Source organism: Peromyscus californicus, unplaced genomic scaffold (assembly GCF_007827085.1).
Source record: "Peromyscus californicus insignis strain IS unplaced genomic scaffold, ASM782708v3 Scaffold_6__1_contigs__length_162567912, whole genome shotgun sequence".
NCBI classification, from domain to species: Eukaryota; Metazoa; Chordata; class Mammalia; order Rodentia; family Cricetidae; genus Peromyscus; species Peromyscus californicus.
Window position 1 is genome coordinate 17,610,344 of NW_026294584.1, and position 19,230 is coordinate 17,629,573.

Consider the following 19,230-nt stretch of genomic DNA (forward strand, 5'->3'; position numbering starts at 1 on the left):
GAGAGAGCAGCCAGTGCTCTTAACCACTGAGCCATCTCTCCAGTCTCCTAGTCTAGACAGCTTAAACAACAGAAACTTGTCTTTCTCCACTGTAGTGACTATGAAGTCTGAGAACAAAGCCCCACCTGACTGGTTCTTGGTAAGGGTGTTCATCTTGACCTGCCAGCAGGCCCCCACTTTCTGGTCTCTATCATGATGGCTGGGAAATAGAGCAAGAGATCTATGGTGTCCCTAGGAAACATTTGCATTAAGATAGAGAGAGCTCCAGGCCGGGCGGTGGTGGCGCATGCCTTTAATCCCAGCACTCGGGAGCCAGAGCTAGGCGGATCTCTGTGAGTTCGAGGCCAGCCTGGTCTACAGAGCAAGCTCCAGGACAGACACCAAAACCAAAACTACACAGAGAAACCCTGTCTTGAGGGGGGAAAAAAAAATAGAGCTCCAGTGGCCGCTCTTAACCCATCACCTCCTCATAGGTCCTGTTACCACATGCAGGTGCATTTTGGGTTAGGGCTTCAAAGTGAATTTTGAAGGGATGCAAATCTACTTAATAGCAGTGAACCATACAGTCACATACTGCAGATGGAGAGTTAAGTGCCCATTGTCTTATCACTGAGAATACAAACAGGCTCCTTTAAGATGTATACGTCATTATATTCTAGCAACAAAATAGTAAACACATTGCATGCATTGCTACCCTTTACTAATAAGACATTCATCCCTCTAAAACCAGTTTTAATAAGTCATTTGTGTCCTTTTGTTTCCCAGGCTGAGAAGAAACATAAACGGTTTCAGGAACTTGACAGATTTATGCACTATTACACAAGATATAAAAACCATGAGCATAGTTATCAGGTATGTCCCAAATCATTACAAATGAGCTAAAACACTCTGTTAAGAGTAAAGAGGCTGGGTGTGGTGGCACACACCTTTAATCCCAGCACTGAGCAGAGGCGGTGGGGGGGTCTCTGTTAATGCAAGGTCAGCCTGGTCTACAGAACAGAGTTCCAGAACAGCAAGTGCTACACAGTGAGACCCTGCCTTTTAAATAAATAAATAAACATTGTTTAAAATATTTATTTCTGTTCCTTTAGTTAGAACAACGCCTTCTTAAAACAGCCAAAGAAAAGATGGAACAATTGAGTAGAGCTCTCAAAGAAAGTAAGTCCTATATTGTATGTGTGTTGGGGTGGGGGGAGTTCCTAAGTCAATTCAGTGGTAATGGTAGATGGGCAGGCCCCTAAAGGAGGACAGTAGATCCATGAGCTGCTTCTGGCACTGTCCTAAGTTCTCTAAAGCCCTGAGAGCATGCTAGTATGTGATTAGTATCCACCAGGTTCTTCCTAATGCAGCCTTTGCTGTTACCAGACAAAAACCACAACCATACCACAGTTCTGCATCCTCTGTGCCACCACTGTGCTTTAGTGTTGGGAAAAGTGAATGGGTCCTCAAGGTATTCCAAGAGGAACAAGGTATACATGTTGCCCAGTCGTCACATAACTAAGTATCCAGAGCTGCTTCAGACATCAAATAAACCTTGGGGAGAATTGAGCCCAAGAAGCAAAGCCTTGAGGGGGCCTAACTTGTGAGTTCCAAATTGAAGGTTAGAGGGAGAATAATTCCTAAATATGGATGGAGTGTTGCTCATCATTAGGACACAGTATCCACACTGACTACACAGAGCATAAGTTCTAGTATGCTTATTTTTTAGGAACTCATAGTTTATATATGAAAAGAACATTTCAAACATAAAACTATAATCTCTTACATTTGTCTCAGTTCATAAAGTAATTTGCACCCATACTCTTTTGTGAAATAGTTTTCTAATAAGACCGTAAAAAAGTTAAATAAATTAGAGTGGATGCAAGTGTCACTACTGGCCTGGTATCCTTGTTAATTATTAGTCTGTAAACTTGAGAAGTTATATGACTCTGCTGTACTAATACAAACTCTAGAAATGTGCACATGAGGCTGGAGGGAAAAAGCCTCACAGATGCGTATTCCCCGTGTTTAGAACCGTGTCTGACACACAGTAAACAGTAAGTGCAAACTATTGCTTTTATTCATATTAGAGATTCCAGACAGCATGGTAAAGCTGAAAATGAAAAGCTGTAACAATTGGAAAGTGAAACAGTCTGCTTCTTAGACATTTCGTATGTATTATAGTGAAGGGCAAGTGGTGTTCACTGCCCTTTGCTTTTTATATTGGTACAGATACTACCTACAGACATGGTGTATGTGTCACAGGCTTTCTCTTGGCCACCAACCAGCTCCCAAGTCATGACACAGAGACTTATTGACTATGAATGCTTGGCCTTATCTTATGCTTGTCCCATTAACTCTTAAAATTTAAATTAACCTGTTTATCTACATCTTGCCTCGGGGCTTTTTACCTCTCTTTTTTTCTATATGTCCTTCTTGGTGTCTGTCTGGCTGTCGGCTACCTGACTGGCTGGTCACCTGCATCTCTCCCTTTCGTTCTCCCTCATTCTCTCCTTTTTTTCTGTCAAGCCTAGATTCCTCCTCCTACTTATTCTTCCTGCCCACCAGCCCCACCTATCCCTCTGCTGCCTAGCTATTGGCCGTTCAGCTTTTATTAGACCTATCAGGTGCCTTAGGCAGGCAAAGCAACACATCTTTACATCATTAAACAAATGCAGCATAAACACATCTTGCTAGTTAAACAAATACTCCACAAAATGTATGCAGATATATTTGGGTGTTCCATGTTAGTTTGTACATGAATATGTAGTATGTTCCTGATGGTATGCTGAATTTGATTTTCAGCAATACTTCAATTGAGATTCCACAGCTTAATTTCTTTTTATTTATAGTTTAAAAATAGAATGTTGTGATGATAGCTTGGTGTTATCCTATGAAGACAATTTCTTCTCTCCTCCTCTTTACTCTTCATCCCTCCTTTTTTACTCCCTGATGGTTTTTAGCTTTAGTTAGCCAGTTCCTCAACATTTACCTTTTTCCTTACAGTATTGCTTTTGAAGAGAAATAATTATAGTTTTTTTTTTTTTAAGCAAGCAACTTAACAAAGGCATTTGTACAAATTCTTCAGCAGCAAAGTTCCTGTCAGGGATAATCTGACCATTTTTATAAAGCATGCACCTTTGGGTGGACCCAGAGCTGTACTGTCTCCTGGTCATATTGGGAGAACAGAGTCCAGGAAAATGTGTGTATTCATGGCCTCTGGGCTGCAGGGGCCTGCGCCTTCCACGTGGAGTGTGTGTCTGGATTTGTAGTCTAGTCAGGCTCTGTATTTGCAGAAGTGTCACTGTATCCAATCACTTTGCAGCTGAAGGAGGCTGTCCAGACACCACGTTCATCGAAGATGCGGTACACGTTCTCCTGAAGACCCGACGCATCCTCAAGTGTTCTTACCCATACGGATTCTTCTTAGAACCTAAAAGCACAAAGAAAGAAATTTTTGAACTCATGCAAGTAAGATGCCATTTTAAATTGTTTGGAGTGTGAGGAGTAAAACAGTTTTGTTTTTATGTTTAAATGACTTTAAACAAAGGGGAGATTACCTTAATGAACTAAATTTTCTTTGTGTTTAAATTCGTCAGTGTGAGTTCGAATGAGTTCTGAGCTGTGTAACATTTCTACAGCATGAGTTTATTTCAAACTGTTCAAGGTAGAATGGGGCCTATTTCTTATATAAAAATAGAGGTTTTATCTTTAGAGAGGAAACAAACTACATTGCAATCTTGAATAGAAAGTTAATCTTTGCCATTCCATCTCAGAAGTACAACTCAGGAAGTTACGTATTTAAAACAAAGACTCCTAAGCCGGTCACTACACCTCACCAAACTCATTACATCCTCCTCCTGGTTAGAGGCCGCCACCATTTCTGGTGATTTTCATTCTGTCCTTTTAAGCCGCCCTTCGCTGATTTATATCCTCCATTTCTTTCCTACATTTCTTTCAAGGCCACGGTAGTCTTGCCTTGCCTTAGATTCCTTCAGCATCATACATCATTTGCATCACAGTGGCTGTGCACTCTTGTATCAGTGCCCTGACTGTACTGTACATTCCTTCTGTATGGTGACTTACCCCACTACCTGGGGATTTGCACCAAGTGCCTATCAAATGGATTCTATCTCTTGCATTTATGGTAACTTAAAATATCCTTTCATAACCTGGAAAACATACAAAATAGAAAGCATGTTAAATGGAAAATTGTTTCAAAATTGAATTTCTGACTTCAAAAGAATTTGACTTGACTAAGAAATCAGATATGCTTTGAATCTGTTTACTAAGCCATTCAGCTGTACCTCTTGTTTCGCCTTCTTTCTATAGACAGACCTAGAAATGGTCACTGAAGACCTTGCCCAAAAAGTCAATAGGCCTTATCTCCGTACCCCCCGCCACAAGATCATCAGAGCAGCATGCCTTGTGCAGCAGAAAAGGCAAGAGTTCCTGGCATCTGTAGCTCGTGGAGTTGCTCCCGCAGATTCACCAGATGCTCCCAGGCGCAGGTACAACTTGTACACTATAGAAACCTTGCCAGCTTGAGCCCCCAGTACCAGGACTTTTTGTTAATCAAGCTAGCATTCATAGTTTGGGGAGTTCCTTATATCTACGATATGGATAGCTGATAAAAATACCTTAAATTCTTTTGAATTCATCCCTTAAAGAGAAGTTGGTTTGGTTATTTTATTTCCCATCATACTTCTACTGCTTCTGCCACAATAAATTGAAGCATTTTTCTTATAATTATAGTACTAGAAAGTCATTTGTCCTCATTTTTATGGGTAAGTATCTTTTATACTTATGGAATGAAAATGAAAGTAGTCAGAATACCTTTACATAACATGGTTATTTTTATTTTCTCCATCATTTTGCACAAGTATAAAGCAATTTAGGATTTGAGAAAATAATGGAAGTAATTATATTTAAATAGTTGGATCTGCGTTGGTTTGGCAAGTTATAAGCAGATAAGCATTTTAAAGGTAATATTCAAAGGGTAAGGGTCTGGTTGTATACTTGCAGTACTAATAATGAATCAAACAGTGTGTCTGATTTCTTTGTAGCTTTGCCGGTGGAACATGGGATTGGGAATATTTAGGATTTGCATCACCTGAGGTAATTGTCTTTCTGGAGTTTTGGGTTATCTTGATGGTTTTCCTCATGCAACCCTGCTTGCGTTTGAATCCTCATCTATTCTGAATCCTCTGAGATCACTAATGCTTTCTCTGTCTTTGTAGCAGAAATGCCTTGGCGGAGCTTGCATTCAGCTCTTTTCTCATACTGGGATCGATAACAGTACATTCCCCTTTCTCTGCTATTAAATACTAAATAGGATTTAGTAATTTAGTCAAATTGACAGCAAAAATACTTGGAACATCTTCTAGCTTGTTAATAGAGATGTAAATATTATTTATTAGAAATGTATAGTTGTGGCTGGGCGGTGGTGACGCACACCTTTAATCCCAGCACTCATGAGGCAGAGGCAGGCAGATCTCTGTGTGTTTGAGGCCAACCTGGTCTACAGAGCAAGTTCCATAACAGCCAGGGATACACAGAGGAAACCCTGTCTCAAAAAAACAAAACAAAACAAAAAAAGAACAGAAGAAATGTGTAGTTGTGATGGTTTTTTTAGTCTAAATATCTGGAAAAGCTAAATGAACAGTTTCTTGAGGTCACTGCTGCAGCCTGAGACAAATCATTTGTCATCATTTGCCAAGGCAGAAGCCTCAGAGGAGTAAGGTCTGTGCAGAGAGATGTTTTCTGCTTCAGCTGCCTTTGTGATAAACCTTTCTTTCTCTTTTTGGTGGTTCGGGGGTGGGGGGGTCTCTGTAGCCCTGGCTATCCTGGAACTTGCTCGGTAGACCAGGCTGGCCTCTGAACTCAGAGATCCACCTACCTGTGCCTCCTGAGTGCTGGGATTAAAGGTGTGCCCCGCCACACCTGGCTTGATGAATCATTTTAAAACATGAAAATTGTAGAACAGTTGATACTCTGAATAACAGTAAGACCTAGTAAAAATCTCGGTCAGGTAGCTGTTTTCTCATATTTAAATTGGCACAGCCACCCTTGTATCTGATTCTAAAAGAGTTTTAACAATTCTTTCAACTTCTGTTTCCTTTGTGCTTTATAAAATCATATGTCATTTGATAGTCCTTGAATTTAATTCTTGCAAAGAGGGGGACAAATGGCGAAACTTTTGCTGATCTTAGTTGTCCATTAGTTTTTCAAAGCTGAAAGACCATGAAAGTGATTACTATCCAGAAATGACCGTGGCTTGTGTAAACCAGATGCTCTCACCTCTGCTGCTGAGGACATTTGCAGCCACCTGGAAGCTTTTTTATTTTGATAGATGCAAGGAAATAGTGACATGAGTTTGTGCTTTGAGCACATATGACAATGTTAAATACACTTAAGCTGTAAAATGGAATATGTAATAAATAACAGTATATTTATTATAAATTAATTCTTTGTAAAACAAATTACCCTTGAATTTATCTGATCCTGGGACTGCTGTTTTGGTGTCATATCATTACAATTTGGGGGATATAGAACTTTTCCACCTTAAAAAAAATAAGCTTTATTCATTAGATCTTTAACATAACTCAGCAAAAATAAAACCTTTCTCAGTTGACAGTCATTTATATATCATTATATATATAAATATATAAATCAGTATATATCATCTTGCAGTTTCTGACTCTGACAGTGACTTTAGGAGTCTTGAAATCTTTATATTTCTTTCTTATGTCTAGCATAGTAACATGCACTAGGAAAGCAGAGGCAGGGGGATCACTGTAAGTTTGAGACCAGCCTGGTCTACATAGCAAGCTCAGGACCAACTAACTACCTAGTAGGGCTCTTATCTCAAAATAAATAGTTGACAAAAATAATTTTTTTTAAAGTGTTGAGTATAACAAAATACTTATCTAAAGAAATAGCACAAATTGAAACTTAGAGATTTTGTATGTTTAATTAGCTCAAGTAACAGCAGTAAATATTTTGAAATTAGTTCTTTGCCTTAGTATACATTATAGGAAATGACATATTACCAAATTCCAAAGATTTTAAGATTGAGTTTACATTTTTTCACTGATGTTAATTTTGCCATAGTCTCTTTGAACTGATTGGCTGCATCTGTGGCAGGCATGAACGTGTTTCACACCGCTTTAAAAGCAGTGGGCCAAATGCAAAGAGCATCATCTTAAAGCAGAAAGCTCCTCCCACCATTTTCACCCGTGAATCTCATGGGTTTGGTTTGAGTTGGTTTGGGTTTTTTGTCTTCTCTCGACCTTAGTAATCTCACACCATTTGGAACATCCTGTTTTTTTCTGGGCTCACTTGAAAAATCTGAGGATTCCTTGGCAATTTTCAGACAGATTTTTTATAAAAATATTTTGAACTTGTTGCCTCCTGTCAGAATACCACTCAGGGTTTTCTGTGAGAATAATTAGAAATAGAACAAGTTTGTTTTGCAATTGTTTTGTCTTTTTTTTTTTTTTTTTTTTTTTGGTTTTTTCGAGACAGGGTTTCTCTGTGTAGCTTTGCGCCTTTCCTGGAACTCGCTTTGGAGACCAGGCTGGCCTCGAACTCACAGAGATCCGCCTGCCTCTGCCTCCCAAGTGCTAGAATTAAAGGCATGCGCCACCACCGCCCGGCTTTGTTTTGTCTTTTTATTTCTCAATAATGTTTGTATTCTGTGATCAGTAGCCGTTTATGTTACTGAGAATAACTTCGCACTGCATTGGGTCTTGTAGAAGTTAGGCACGTCTTTCTTACGTTGGAGCCTTTAGTTGAGGTCAAACTGCCCCGCCATCTTTGTCTGAGAAATGTGGTGTCTGCACTAATCCTGTGAGCCAAGTTGACATGACAGTAAGTCATCCAGTCTGAGAGCATGTGTCCCCAAGGAAAGAGGAAATGATGCCCCAGCTCAGTAAGAAATGTTAAAGGATCTATATGATCCATCATGCTTCTTCACTCATTGACTTCAATCTAAAGTTACATGGATGAGGTTTAAATAAATTTAAGAATGGGCTAGGGCTGAACTCAATGATAGTTTGCTTAGCATGTCCAAGGCCCTGGATTCAATTTCCAGCCACACAGATAGGTTATGTTAAGATGGATGGATGGATGAACAGACAGACAGACAGACAGACAGACAGATAGATAGAGATAAGATAGATTGATTGATTGATTGATTTAACCAGATCAGTAAAGTACAAAAGTTTTATAATATCTAACCTGGTTTGTCTTACTCCTAATACTTTAACCATAAGCACATTGAATACTCTAAAGTAACACGGATAATCATAAGCCTTAAGATCTTCATGTTTATCTTTTGAGATTCAACAATGATTCTCAAAAGTCTGCTGCCATATATTCTGCCTTCTCTTTAACTTTCTTTTTCTCTGTCTCTGAAATCTGTAAAAGATACTCTTAGTTCATAGCCTCTGGTAGTAACAAACCTACTGTAAACTATTACCACAAATGTAGAAAAAACGTATGGACATCTTTTTAGTCTGTCTTCTTCTAAATGCTAAGTAGTCAATGCTCCTGTGTTGCAAAAGCTAGACGTTGGAATGGTGAGTTGATATGTAGTAGTCACAGAGACAGCACAGTTGTCTGGAAAGTACTTAACAGTATGTCTATCAACTGGGTTTACCGCTGTTGTTTCTGCTGCTCTCCCCCTCCTACTCCTCCCCACCCCCATACTTCTTGCATATATCACAGTCACTTAAAAACTAGACCCCCCCCCCCCAGAGCCTAACACCGTTAGTAAGATGATTGTGACATCAGTTGTAGTTTTAGATACCAGGACCCTTGGAGTAACAGCTGCATAGCTCCGGAGCTCGCACGTGTTCCCAGTAGAAGCACCTGTGACTGTCAGAAAGTTTGCATTTCGCTTTCTGCCTTTTTTTGTTTCCTCGGCTTGGCTAAACTTAAAGTTTCCTTTGCTATAGCAAGTGATTTTATAGTATGTGTATAAAATCACACATTTTTTTTCTCCTGGAAGAAAGTGTGTTTTTTGTTTTATTGGCATTTTTACAATTTGCATGCTCTCCTGTATTTTATAACCTTTGGTTTATGCAGGAATATGCTGAATTTCAGTATCGGAGGAGGCACAGACAGCAGCGCCGTCGAGGAGATGTGCACAGCCTGCTCAGTAACCCTACAGACCCCGACGAGCCAAGCGAAAGCACTTTCGGTGAGTTCCTGGGGTGCTGGGTATCAGTTCGTCTCCTGAGTTTACTTTTAAAACTGGCTGTTGTCAGTGTTTGAGTTTGTAATTTGGGTTCACTAGAGACATAGAGATGCCTCTGTTGTCACAGGATAAAGAAAACCGTAGAGTTGAGGACTGAACATCCTAGGTTTATCACACCCATCTCTGCTGTGACTTTAATGAAGGCACTGACCATCTCTGTCTTCAGTTACATATTCTAAAGTGAGCGTCCAATTAGGCCGTGCTGGTAGAGCACTCGCTCAGAAAGTGGAAGCTCTTGATACCATTATGACATGCTTCAAATGTTCTTTCTGCATTTAATTGGACTCTTAAGCTGAGAGGCATCCTGCCAGATTAGAAAGCAATGAATAAAAGAATCAAGGGATTGGGGCCTTAGCTTTCCCAGAAGCATTCTTAAAAACAGGACTATTTTAATTTTTGACTTTTTGAATGTTAAATTTTTCATTAAACATGCCTAGACTGTGCTATCAGGATCAGTTGGACCACAGATTGGTTCTTGAGGTTATGTAATTCCAGAATTCTTTAATTACGAAATCTGAAGACAAAAATACTGAAATTCATTGTGACTTAGGAGAAAGGAATAGACAGTAGAACCTGCATTAATGAAGGTCATAGAGACTACAAGTGAGAGCCTAAAAAAAGCTCAGATTTGAGGTGATCATATGGATGTCTGTTACTGCTTTCAACCAAACAAACCTGCTGAAAAATGCAGGAAATGAAGGGATATGAATGTGAACCTGAGTTTTCACTAGCGCTGAAAGAGACAGACAACCACGTCTCCTTGTCACTAAACTGTCTGTGGTACCAATTGCTTTCAAGCAGATATACCAGAAGGTGGCAGCAGCCGCAGGCCTGGCGCATCCGTGGTAAGCTCTGCATCTATGAGTGTGCTGCACAGCTCCTCCCTTCGAGACTACAGCCCTGCCAGCCGCTCCGCAAACCAGGACTCTCTTCAGGTAGCCTTGCTGGCAGCCTGGTGACATGCTTTTGCTCCTCCTCTGCTCGGTGGTTTTGGGGGGTTACTTTTACTGGTTTCCTTTTTCTTCCTTCTGTGACAGTTTTGTTTTAATGATTGGGTACAAAAAGCATTCTTGTATTTCAGGTTTATGTTAGGTATATTTTCCCCTTTAGAAAGGCAAGGAAAAAATGGTAAGATTTCAATATGTGAAGTAACTTGTAGAATTAGACGTATTAATTATCTGAAAAAGGAAACTGGTATGTGTGATTGGGTTTACTAATGATTCCTTTAGTCCCATTTTAACAGGATTTCATTTTTCATTGCCTCAGGCTCTGAGTTCCTTGGATGAAGACGACCCCAATATTCTTCTTGCCATTCAGCTGTCACTGCAAGAGTCTGGGCTGGCCATCGATGAAGAGACCAGAGACTTCCTTAATAATGAAGCATCCCTAGGAGCCATAGGCACTTCTTTACCTTCCCGGCTGGACTCTGTGCCCAGGAGCACAGATAGTCCTCGGGCTGCACTGAGCAGCTCTGAGCTACTGGAACTTGGTGACAGCCTCATGAGACTAGGAGCAGACAGTGACCCATTTTCAACTGACACTTTGAGTTCACGACCTCTTAGTGAGACGAGAAGTGATTTCTGTCCTTCTTCCAGTGACCTTGACTCAGCTGGCCAGGACCCCAGTGCCAATGACAATCTTCTTGGCAATATTATGGCTTGGTTTCATGACATGAACCCTCAGAGTATCGCCCTGATTCCTCCAGCAGCAGCAGCCACAGAGATGAGTGCAGAGCCTCAGTGTTCCTGTGTCGGAGCTGGGTCGGAAGGTGTGAGGGACGTGGGAATCATGCCGCCAGAAGACTCAATGTCCAAAGATGCTGGTGTCCATGAAAGTGAAAGAACCCAGGCGGAGGAAAACCCTCTGGAAGAGAATATTCTGGCCAGGGAAGAGTTGTCTCAAGCTGGTGACCGTAGTAATGAGGCAGTCAGCAGAGGGGACGGGTCAGAGGCTGCCAGTCAAACCCCTCAAACCTCAAGTGACTGGCTCGAGCAAGTCCATTTAGTGTGACCTGCACGTTTGCTCCAGGTGACTCGAGTACAGGGGTGTGTTAGGTGGAGTACGCTTTATACAGACTGTATCCACTCAGTTTGAACTCAGTGTAAACCACTGATGTTAGGATTGAATGCAGAGGAGTTCGCTCAGATGATGGCTTCAGTGTCGACTTTAACCTTACAGGGAATGTCTTTTGAGTTTGTCCCTTTTCTAGTGACAAGAGCAGAGGAAGACAGTGGAAGAAACGGGTTGACACCCACATTCTGAGAGAGTGCAGTGCTGTCTAGCCTGGAGTTGGCAGTGTTTAAGTTGACCGTTTCTATCAAAGGCTTACTCCTTAATCCTTAGATGGCTTTCCCCTTTTTCAAACAGTGAAGAGGTGTCCTCATCTTGGAAGCTGGGCTGGACAGGTCTGACAGCGTGTGTCCTCAGTGTCTGTGTACTCTCTTCAGGAGCCTCCTCCCCCTCCTTATCCCAGCAGTGTGAGCTGTGGTGTCCGTACTGCTTCGTGCCCGTCCGCCACAGTGCGATGGTCTGTCTTTCACATGAATCAAAGGTTCCTTCTCATGTCTATTCACGGTCCACTTGTGCCAAACTGACGCGTGCGCTGACTACCGAGGCGTTGAGGTGTGCAGCATCCTAGTGTGCTCCAGGGCAGTGTCGGCCTTGTCGGGAGTGAAAGGTGCCACTCGGTAGCAATGATGTTCCAGAAGTTAATGGGCTTTTGTTGCCATGGAGACTGCATTTAAATAAATGTAGCCTGTAGCTTAAGTAAACTAAAGCTAATGCTGCTGTTAAAACAGTTTATTTTAATATTAAAATACAGTTGATTAGCAACAGCGGTGCTGTATTTAAGAGACACTTTATTGGAAGTGCAATCATAGTTCTTTGTTTTCACAATTTTACAGTGCATTCTAATTACTAACGGGTGCAATTACTTTTAATGGTGTTTTATAACATAGAAAAACTGGAGTTTTCATGAGTTACAGTAAATCCCACAGTTACTAAAAAATTCAATACAACATCCTTCGCAACATGTTACCGTGCCTTTGCCTAACCTAAATGGATAGTTGCCAGTTCAGTAAGTCAGTAATTCAAATTTCAATGTCTCTTCTGAAGTAACTATGCTATGAATTGCAAAGACCTCCATGAAACCACCCATGGCCTTGCCTTTACAGTAACTATGACAACTAAGTGTTTAGTTGGTTTGCTGGATAGCAAAGGCTGCTGTGTTTGTTTTCTTGCGCAGTACTCATCTGCTGTATGCTCACTGTTCAGTACTGAAAACTCACCCTCCCACTTACCAGTGTCCTACTGTGAAGAAATACTGGTCTTAGTTCTAATTAAGATACAGTGGTACAGTGTGTAATTAAACTAGAGTAAACTGTTGGAACGGCTCTTTTACTGACTATTATTAAAGCTAGCATAACATAAGCAACATAGATACACGGAGCACTCCATGTAGTGCTTTGCCATTGTTACCAGAAACCAAAATTCCTCTACTCAGTTTGTACAGGGAAGGCCTAGGCCAGGTAAAAGATTGTCTTTAATACTGATATCCATAATTATCGTTTTCATTACCTCTTTTTCAAACCTTGCTTTTGAAATATTCATGTACTTTGATTTCATATGGCCAAGACATTGTGCTTGAATATTTAATTGGTAATTGTTCGTGGATATCAAGAGTTCCTAATAGTTTTTATTTCACCAGTTACCACAACATTGATATGAGTCCCTTTAAAGTTAGTGGGGGGAAATGCCAATTTTATCTACAATATATTACTGTATATTAAACTGAAATAGTCCATTAAAGGATTTTTTTATTTGGATTAAAAATATGAACACCATAAAGTTTCTAGACCAGGGTGTAACTTTTCCAGTAGAAAGCACTTGCATCTCTAGAGGCGTTTTGCACAGCCACGATAAGGAGTAGGCGTGCTCTGTGGAGAGGAGGGGTGTCTGTGTTGAGGGGGTGTGCCTGTGGAGAGGAGGGGTACCTGTGGAGAGGAGGGGTGCCTGTGGAGAGGAGGGGTGTCTGTGTTGAGGGGGTGTGCCTGTGGAGAGGAGGGGTGCCTGTGGAGAGGAGAGGTACCTGTGGAGAGGAGGGGTGCCTGTGGAGAGGAGGGGGTGTCTGTGTTGAGGGGGTGTGCCTGTGGAGAGGAGGGGTGCCTGTGGAGAGGAGGGGTGTCTGTAGAGAAGAAGTGTACCTGTGTTGAGGGGGTGTGCCTGTGGAGAGGGGTACCTATGGAGACCCATGTGAGCTGGACCTCTGTTCCCTTGCTTGTGAGGTGCCTGTTGTGATGTGCTGGGTTCCTGAGTGTGAAAAACTATCATTTTCCAGTTTGTATTTCCTTGGTACATCTTTTAAAAACAACACAGTCATTGACTTTCCAATTCAGTAATAAAGTTTGGCAAAGCCTATTTTGTAAACAAGTTAATTTTATAATGTAAAAAAAAAAAGTTAATCTAACCTTGACTTGTTATTTGCACTTTCATAGTCTATACTTGATACATTCCCACTTTATATACAGTAGGATTCTACAGACCTGTAGATGTTTGGCCAAATGAATGCTGTTAATAATATGTAAAATTCTTTGATTAAACATTTATTACTTAAACTACTTCCATTTTGTCTCATTAAATCATAAACTTCATTTTAAACTAATTAGGAAGCAAATTTTGCTTCATATTAAATACCCTCCAATATGATGGTATTTATTTGGTTCTGCCATTATAATTGATTAGTGCCTAATATTTTTACAGTAGCCCATTTGCTGAACATTGTATACCCCAAAGATAAATTTGATTTTGTTCTATGATAATGTATTAAAATTATGGAATTAGATAAACTTGATTTCATTATATGACAATGTATTAAAATTATAAATTCAGTGCTCATTTTCATTTCTCTAGCTTTATGAGGAAAATGTTATTATTTCCTTGAAATAATAGAAACACAGAGAAAAAGTAATATAGAACCTCAATATCTGTTTTGTGAAATTGGGAGGAAGAAATGTATGCCATGTGAATAAAATGTTGTGCTTCTCACCACCTCATCTCTGGCTTCCGGTGAGCACAGCCCTTGGCGTTCCACCCTCAGGGTACATGTATCAGTTCCAGGCCACTAGCTGGTACTTGCCTCACAGGCTCTGCCATTGAGTCTTAGCATCATTGTGTGGATCTGAAGCAACTTGGAGTGTCCACGTGCTGAATCCATCCTTTCGGTGTTTATTGCAGACACTAGTTGTAGTTGTCTTTCCCTCTTGGCCCTTCACTCTTGGGGGGCCTGCCACCTAGCTCCCAGATAAGTCACACAGAGACTTATTACTTATTTAAAAAAAAAAAAAAAAAAGGCCTGGCCTTAGCTTGGCTTGTTTCTTGCCAGCTTTTCTTAAATTAGCCCGTCTACCTTTTGCCTCTGGGCTTTTACCTTTTTCTATTTCTGTATATCCTTTCTTTACTTCTTATTCCATGTCTGGCTAATGGGTGGTGACTGACCCCTTTTCTCCATCTTTAATCTTTCTCTCCCCAGATTTCTCCTGTTCTCTCTGTCTGCCAGGCCCGCCTATCCCTCTTCTGCCTAGCTATAGGCCATTCAGCTCTATTTTAGACAGGCAAAGTAACACAGCTTCACAGAGTTAAACAAATACAACAAAAAAGAATGCAATATATATTTGCATGATTAAACAAACGTTCCACAGCATAAAAGAATGTAACACTTCTTAAATTAATGTTCCACAACAACTAGTCTCATCTTCGTTATTTTTTCAGTCCTAGAGAACCTGTTGCCTGACCTCTTAGGAATTAAAACCTGAGACTTACTGAAGTTCAGTTATTTTAAAATTGTCACAGTTAGCTTGTCTCCAAAGAGTGGAACCTTGAAACCTAACATTAAACCATGGTAGGAGTTGGGACCAGTGGGGTGGGGCTGACATAACTGCCTCGGGAAAGGCTGTCCCTGTGCTCAGCTACTCCCGCCTCCTCTCATCCCAGCCTCGAGCCGCCAGGGTTGGAGTTACTACATCTTCCCTTCAGCTGCCGTTGCCTTGTCAGTCAGTGCCTAAACCTCCTCAGGACCTGTCGATGCGCTTTCTACAAGACAAAAGTGGCTCTCACCTGAACTGTCTTTTGTGACAGTTGTTATTTTAGGAGCAGGCAGTTTTTCAGTTTGTCTTTCTTCAGCACTGGGCATGGAGCCCTGCAACAGCTCGTAAAGAAGTTGGCTCTTGTGGCATTCACTCAATTCTGCTTATACTTGATGAGCACTGACAAACTGCCTGGTGGCCAGACTCCTGAAGGAGCTATTCTTCAGAGTTGTTAGTCAGGCTTTCGGCACCTCATAGTCCCTTGTTTCACGGAGTGCTTCTTGCACAGGGGCCTATCCTGCATGAGACATCAGCCTATAAACAGGTTCAGAGACGAATACACAGGCGTGAACAGAACAGCACAAAGATAATGGCTGGAAGAAACTCACTTAGGACTCCTTGTATGCCTGCTCATCTGCTGTGTTTTAAGACTGCTGTGAAACAGTTCCATATCCATTCAGATCCGGAGGCCACATTACATGGGATTGCCAACAGGACCACACTCATTCCGTTAGCTTCCCCTCCCCATTACAGAGCATGCTCCAAAAACAGCCGTCTCAGGAGCTGAGAGTGTCTGTCAGCCGCAGCTAGTAACAGCACCAGAGGTCCAGGCCACACTGTCCCTCACCCAGGAGGGGAGACCCTAGGAGAGAGAGGAGTCTAGCTGCAGGGAGGAGGCGAGGCGGCCTGTTTCTCCTGCAGCCCATGCTCCAGGGCCTGCACACTGCCGGCTACTCTGCAGTGGTCGGCCTAGGAACAGTTTGCCTGCACCAGCTCTGTGTTTGTCCAACTAGTACCCTTAAGGACAGAGAACAGCCTTAACTTCTACGCGCAGGACATTCCTCATGCTATGGATTTTCCAAATGCAGCTGAAGCCCACTTGTGCCTGGTACCATCCAGGCCCGTGTGTTAGCCCTGTGGAACCGGTAGCATGGAGGACTGACACAAAGCTGCCTGTGTGCATCCTGCAGGCGGAGCTCTTTGCCTCTGTTCCCAGTGTGCTGTCATGCCTGCATGCCTGAGACGGGGACAGTATCTGTAAAGACAAAATGAAGTCCTAGACCTGAGCGTTTTGACAGGAACAAGAAGATGCTGAAGATTTTTCAGAAAGGAAACTGAGTCAGAAAGAATGTGACCATGGACGTTTACAAGTCCTGGGGTACAGTAAGAACATTCTCACCCAGGTGATAGGGATGAGGTGAGGAATGAAGGGAACTGTGGGAATAGTTCTCAACCTGTGGGTCCTGACCCCAGGGTTGAATGACCCTTTTACAGTGGTCACCTAAGACCATTGGAAAACATATTTCCTATCGTCTTAAGAACTAGGCCGCCACTCTGTCTCCAGGCAGGTCCGCCCATTTGCAGATACACCCACACAGGAGTGCCCAGAACTGAAAGAGGCGCAGATTTTTTTTTTTTTTAATGGCACGCAGCAGTTTTGTGGCTCTAGCTGAAAGGCAGTGTGGCCCTGGCTGCTGAGTCATAGAGTGACTGAACAGCAAGTAAATCGTACCCAAAATAAGAACCTTGATCTCTGATTGAGAGTTTTGCATGGACTAAAGACACTGAAAGATCTTTTGCTTGAGCAATGGGTAGTTACTGCGTTGTTCAAATGCAAAAGCAAAGTTCTGCCTGAAGGTATCGAGCTAGCACAGCCAAACACTAACTTAGAGGCGAGGAGCACAGTGCTAGCTGCAAAGGTGGAGAAGGTGACAGACTGACAGCCATGTCCTGTGGTGGTATTGTGTTCCCCAAAATATTGTGTACCCTAATAAATTTATCTGGGGTCAGAGAACAGAAAAGCCACTAGATACAGAGGCCAGAAAATGATGGCACTCACGCCTTTAATCCCAGCATTCCAGAGGCAGAAATCCCTCTGGATCTCTGTGAGTTCAAGGCCACATTGGAAACAGCCAAGCATGGTGACTCACGCCTTTAATCCCAGAAAGCGAGCCTTTAATCCCAGGGAGTGGTGGTAGAAGGCAGAAAGATATATAAGGCGTGAGGACCAGAAACTAGAAGCTTTTAGCTGGTTAAGCTTCAGGCTTTCAAGCAGCAGTTCAGCTGAGATCCATTGGGATGAGGACACAGAGGCTTCCAGTCTGAGGAAACAAGACCAGCTGAGATCTAGCGAGGTTAGATAGCTGTGGCTTGTTCTGTCTCTCTGACCATCCAGCATTTCACCCCAATAACTTGCCTCAGGTTTGATTTTATTAATAAGACTCTCTAAGATTCATGCTACAATGTCCAGGGCAGAAAGCTTCAGAGACTGGCTTCTCCGGCTGCTGAGACCACAGCGGCTGAGTAGCCGGCAGTGTGAGAAACAGGCTGCCTCGTCTCCTCCCTGCAGCTAGACTCTTCTCTCTCCCAGGGTCTCCACCTCCTGGGTGAGGGACAGTGTGGCCTGGACCTCTGGTGCTGTTACTAGCTGTAGCTGACAGACACCCTCAGCTCCTGAGACGGCTGTTTTTGGAGCATGCTCTGTAATGGGGAGGGGAAGCTAACGGAATGAGTGTGGTCCTGTTGGCAATCCCATGTAATGTGGCCTCCGGATCTGAATGGATATGGAACTGTATTACAGCCCCACACCACCAGTTTCACAAAAAAGTAACAGTGACACATGTAAATTGTTCCTCTGCCAGTCCCCACGGTCCCCTCCTCCCTGGTGGCCCAACTGAAGCAAATGGAATAGAACCCTGAAGAAGCCCCAGCAGTGAGGAGGAACGCACTGGTTTGGACTTGGCTGTGTCGGAACCAGAAGCCTTTCCCAGCCTAACATCGCCACCTGCCACATGTTGCCTCTGAATACACTGATTTATTTTTTTAATTTTTGAGGATTTTATAGATGAGTACTGAATTTGTCGTTTCTATCCCACCCTCTCCAGCTCCTCCTGTGGGTCCTCCACCTCTCAAATTCATGACCTCTACCTTATTATTATTAAATACACACACACACACACATACATGCAACCGATGAGTCCATTTAGTGTTACTTGTAGGTGTGTTGAGGGCTGATTGCTTGGGATTGGAGAGCCTGTTGGGAGCTCATTCCTGGAGAAGACTGATTCCCTCTCCCTTAGCCGGCATTAATTGCCTGTAGTTCTTCATCTAAGGATGAAGCCTTGTGAGAGTTCCCTTATCCACACTGGAATGCCGGCTGGAAGTATACCCATTTTTGTTGATTTGTTTTTAATTTTTAATTTTTGTTTTGTATGTATATGGTTTGCCTGCCTGTATGTATGCACGCCGCATGAATGGCTGGTGGCCACAGTGCTTGGAAAGCCAAGAAACAACAGTCCAACCTGGGCTGTGCCTACTGCTTTTCTCCTTCCTGGAGTCATGAATTGTTGGACTACTTTACAAACTTAAGGAGACAAATGTATTTGATTATCCTGAATCACCAACTGTGAGAATTGTGCTCTGAAAGAATCTTCTCTTCAGCAGCCACAGGGCTCAAGTTGCAGAAAATCAAACCGAAGGCCTCATTATAAGACTGGCTGAAAGACGGCTGAATTACAGCGAAAATTCAAGTCCCAGCCGTAGAGGTTAAAAAAGGGAATTAGTTGTTAAAGAATGGGATCCCGAGTCGCAGAAGCTCGCTCTCTTGAGTGACTCGGGCCTGCCTTCCTGCGGCCCCGCCCCACGCCCGGCCCCGCCCCACGCCCGGCCCCGCCCCACGCTCGGCCCCGCCCCACGCTCGCTTCCTGCGGCCTGCTGGCCCGCCTCCCTGCGGCCTGCTGGCCCGCCTCCCTGCGGTCCCGCCCCACGCCCGCCTCCCTGCGGCCTGCTGGCCCGCCTCCCTGCGGTCCCGCCCCACGCCCGCCTCCCTGCGGCCTGCTGGCCCGCCTCCCTGCGGTCCCGCCCCACGCCCGCCTCCCTGCGGCCTGCTGGCCCGCCTCCCTGCGGTCC

The 19,230-nt window shown here is 42.9% G+C and overlaps 1 protein-coding gene across 7 annotated transcripts in view; it reads left to right on the plus strand.

Annotated features, from left to right (window-relative positions):
• Positions 1-14,292, plus strand: part of Ankib1 (ankyrin repeat and IBR domain containing 1) — a 120,224-nt gene extending 105,932 nt beyond the window's left edge. For 4 of the 7 annotated variants that reach the window (XM_052719901.1, XM_052719902.1, XM_052719903.1 and 1 more), the window contains 8 exons: positions 766-852; positions 1,092-1,158; positions 3,305-3,450; positions 4,312-4,490; positions 5,046-5,097; positions 9,070-9,184; positions 10,040-10,176; positions 10,508-14,292. In XM_052719901.1, coding sequence (XP_052575861.1) covers positions 766-852; positions 1,092-1,158; positions 3,305-3,450; positions 4,312-4,490; positions 5,046-5,097; positions 9,070-9,184; positions 10,040-10,176; positions 10,508-11,251 — 1,527 coding nt within the window. In that variant the 3' untranslated portion in view covers positions 11,252-14,292. The remainder of the gene's footprint in view (positions 1-765; positions 853-1,091; positions 1,159-3,304; positions 3,451-4,311; positions 4,491-5,045; positions 5,098-9,069; positions 9,185-10,039; positions 10,177-10,507) is intronic. The other 3 variants (XM_052719904.1, XM_052719905.1, XM_052719906.1) reach the window with 3 other exon arrangements.
• Positions 14,293-19,230: the final 4,938 nt, after the last annotated feature.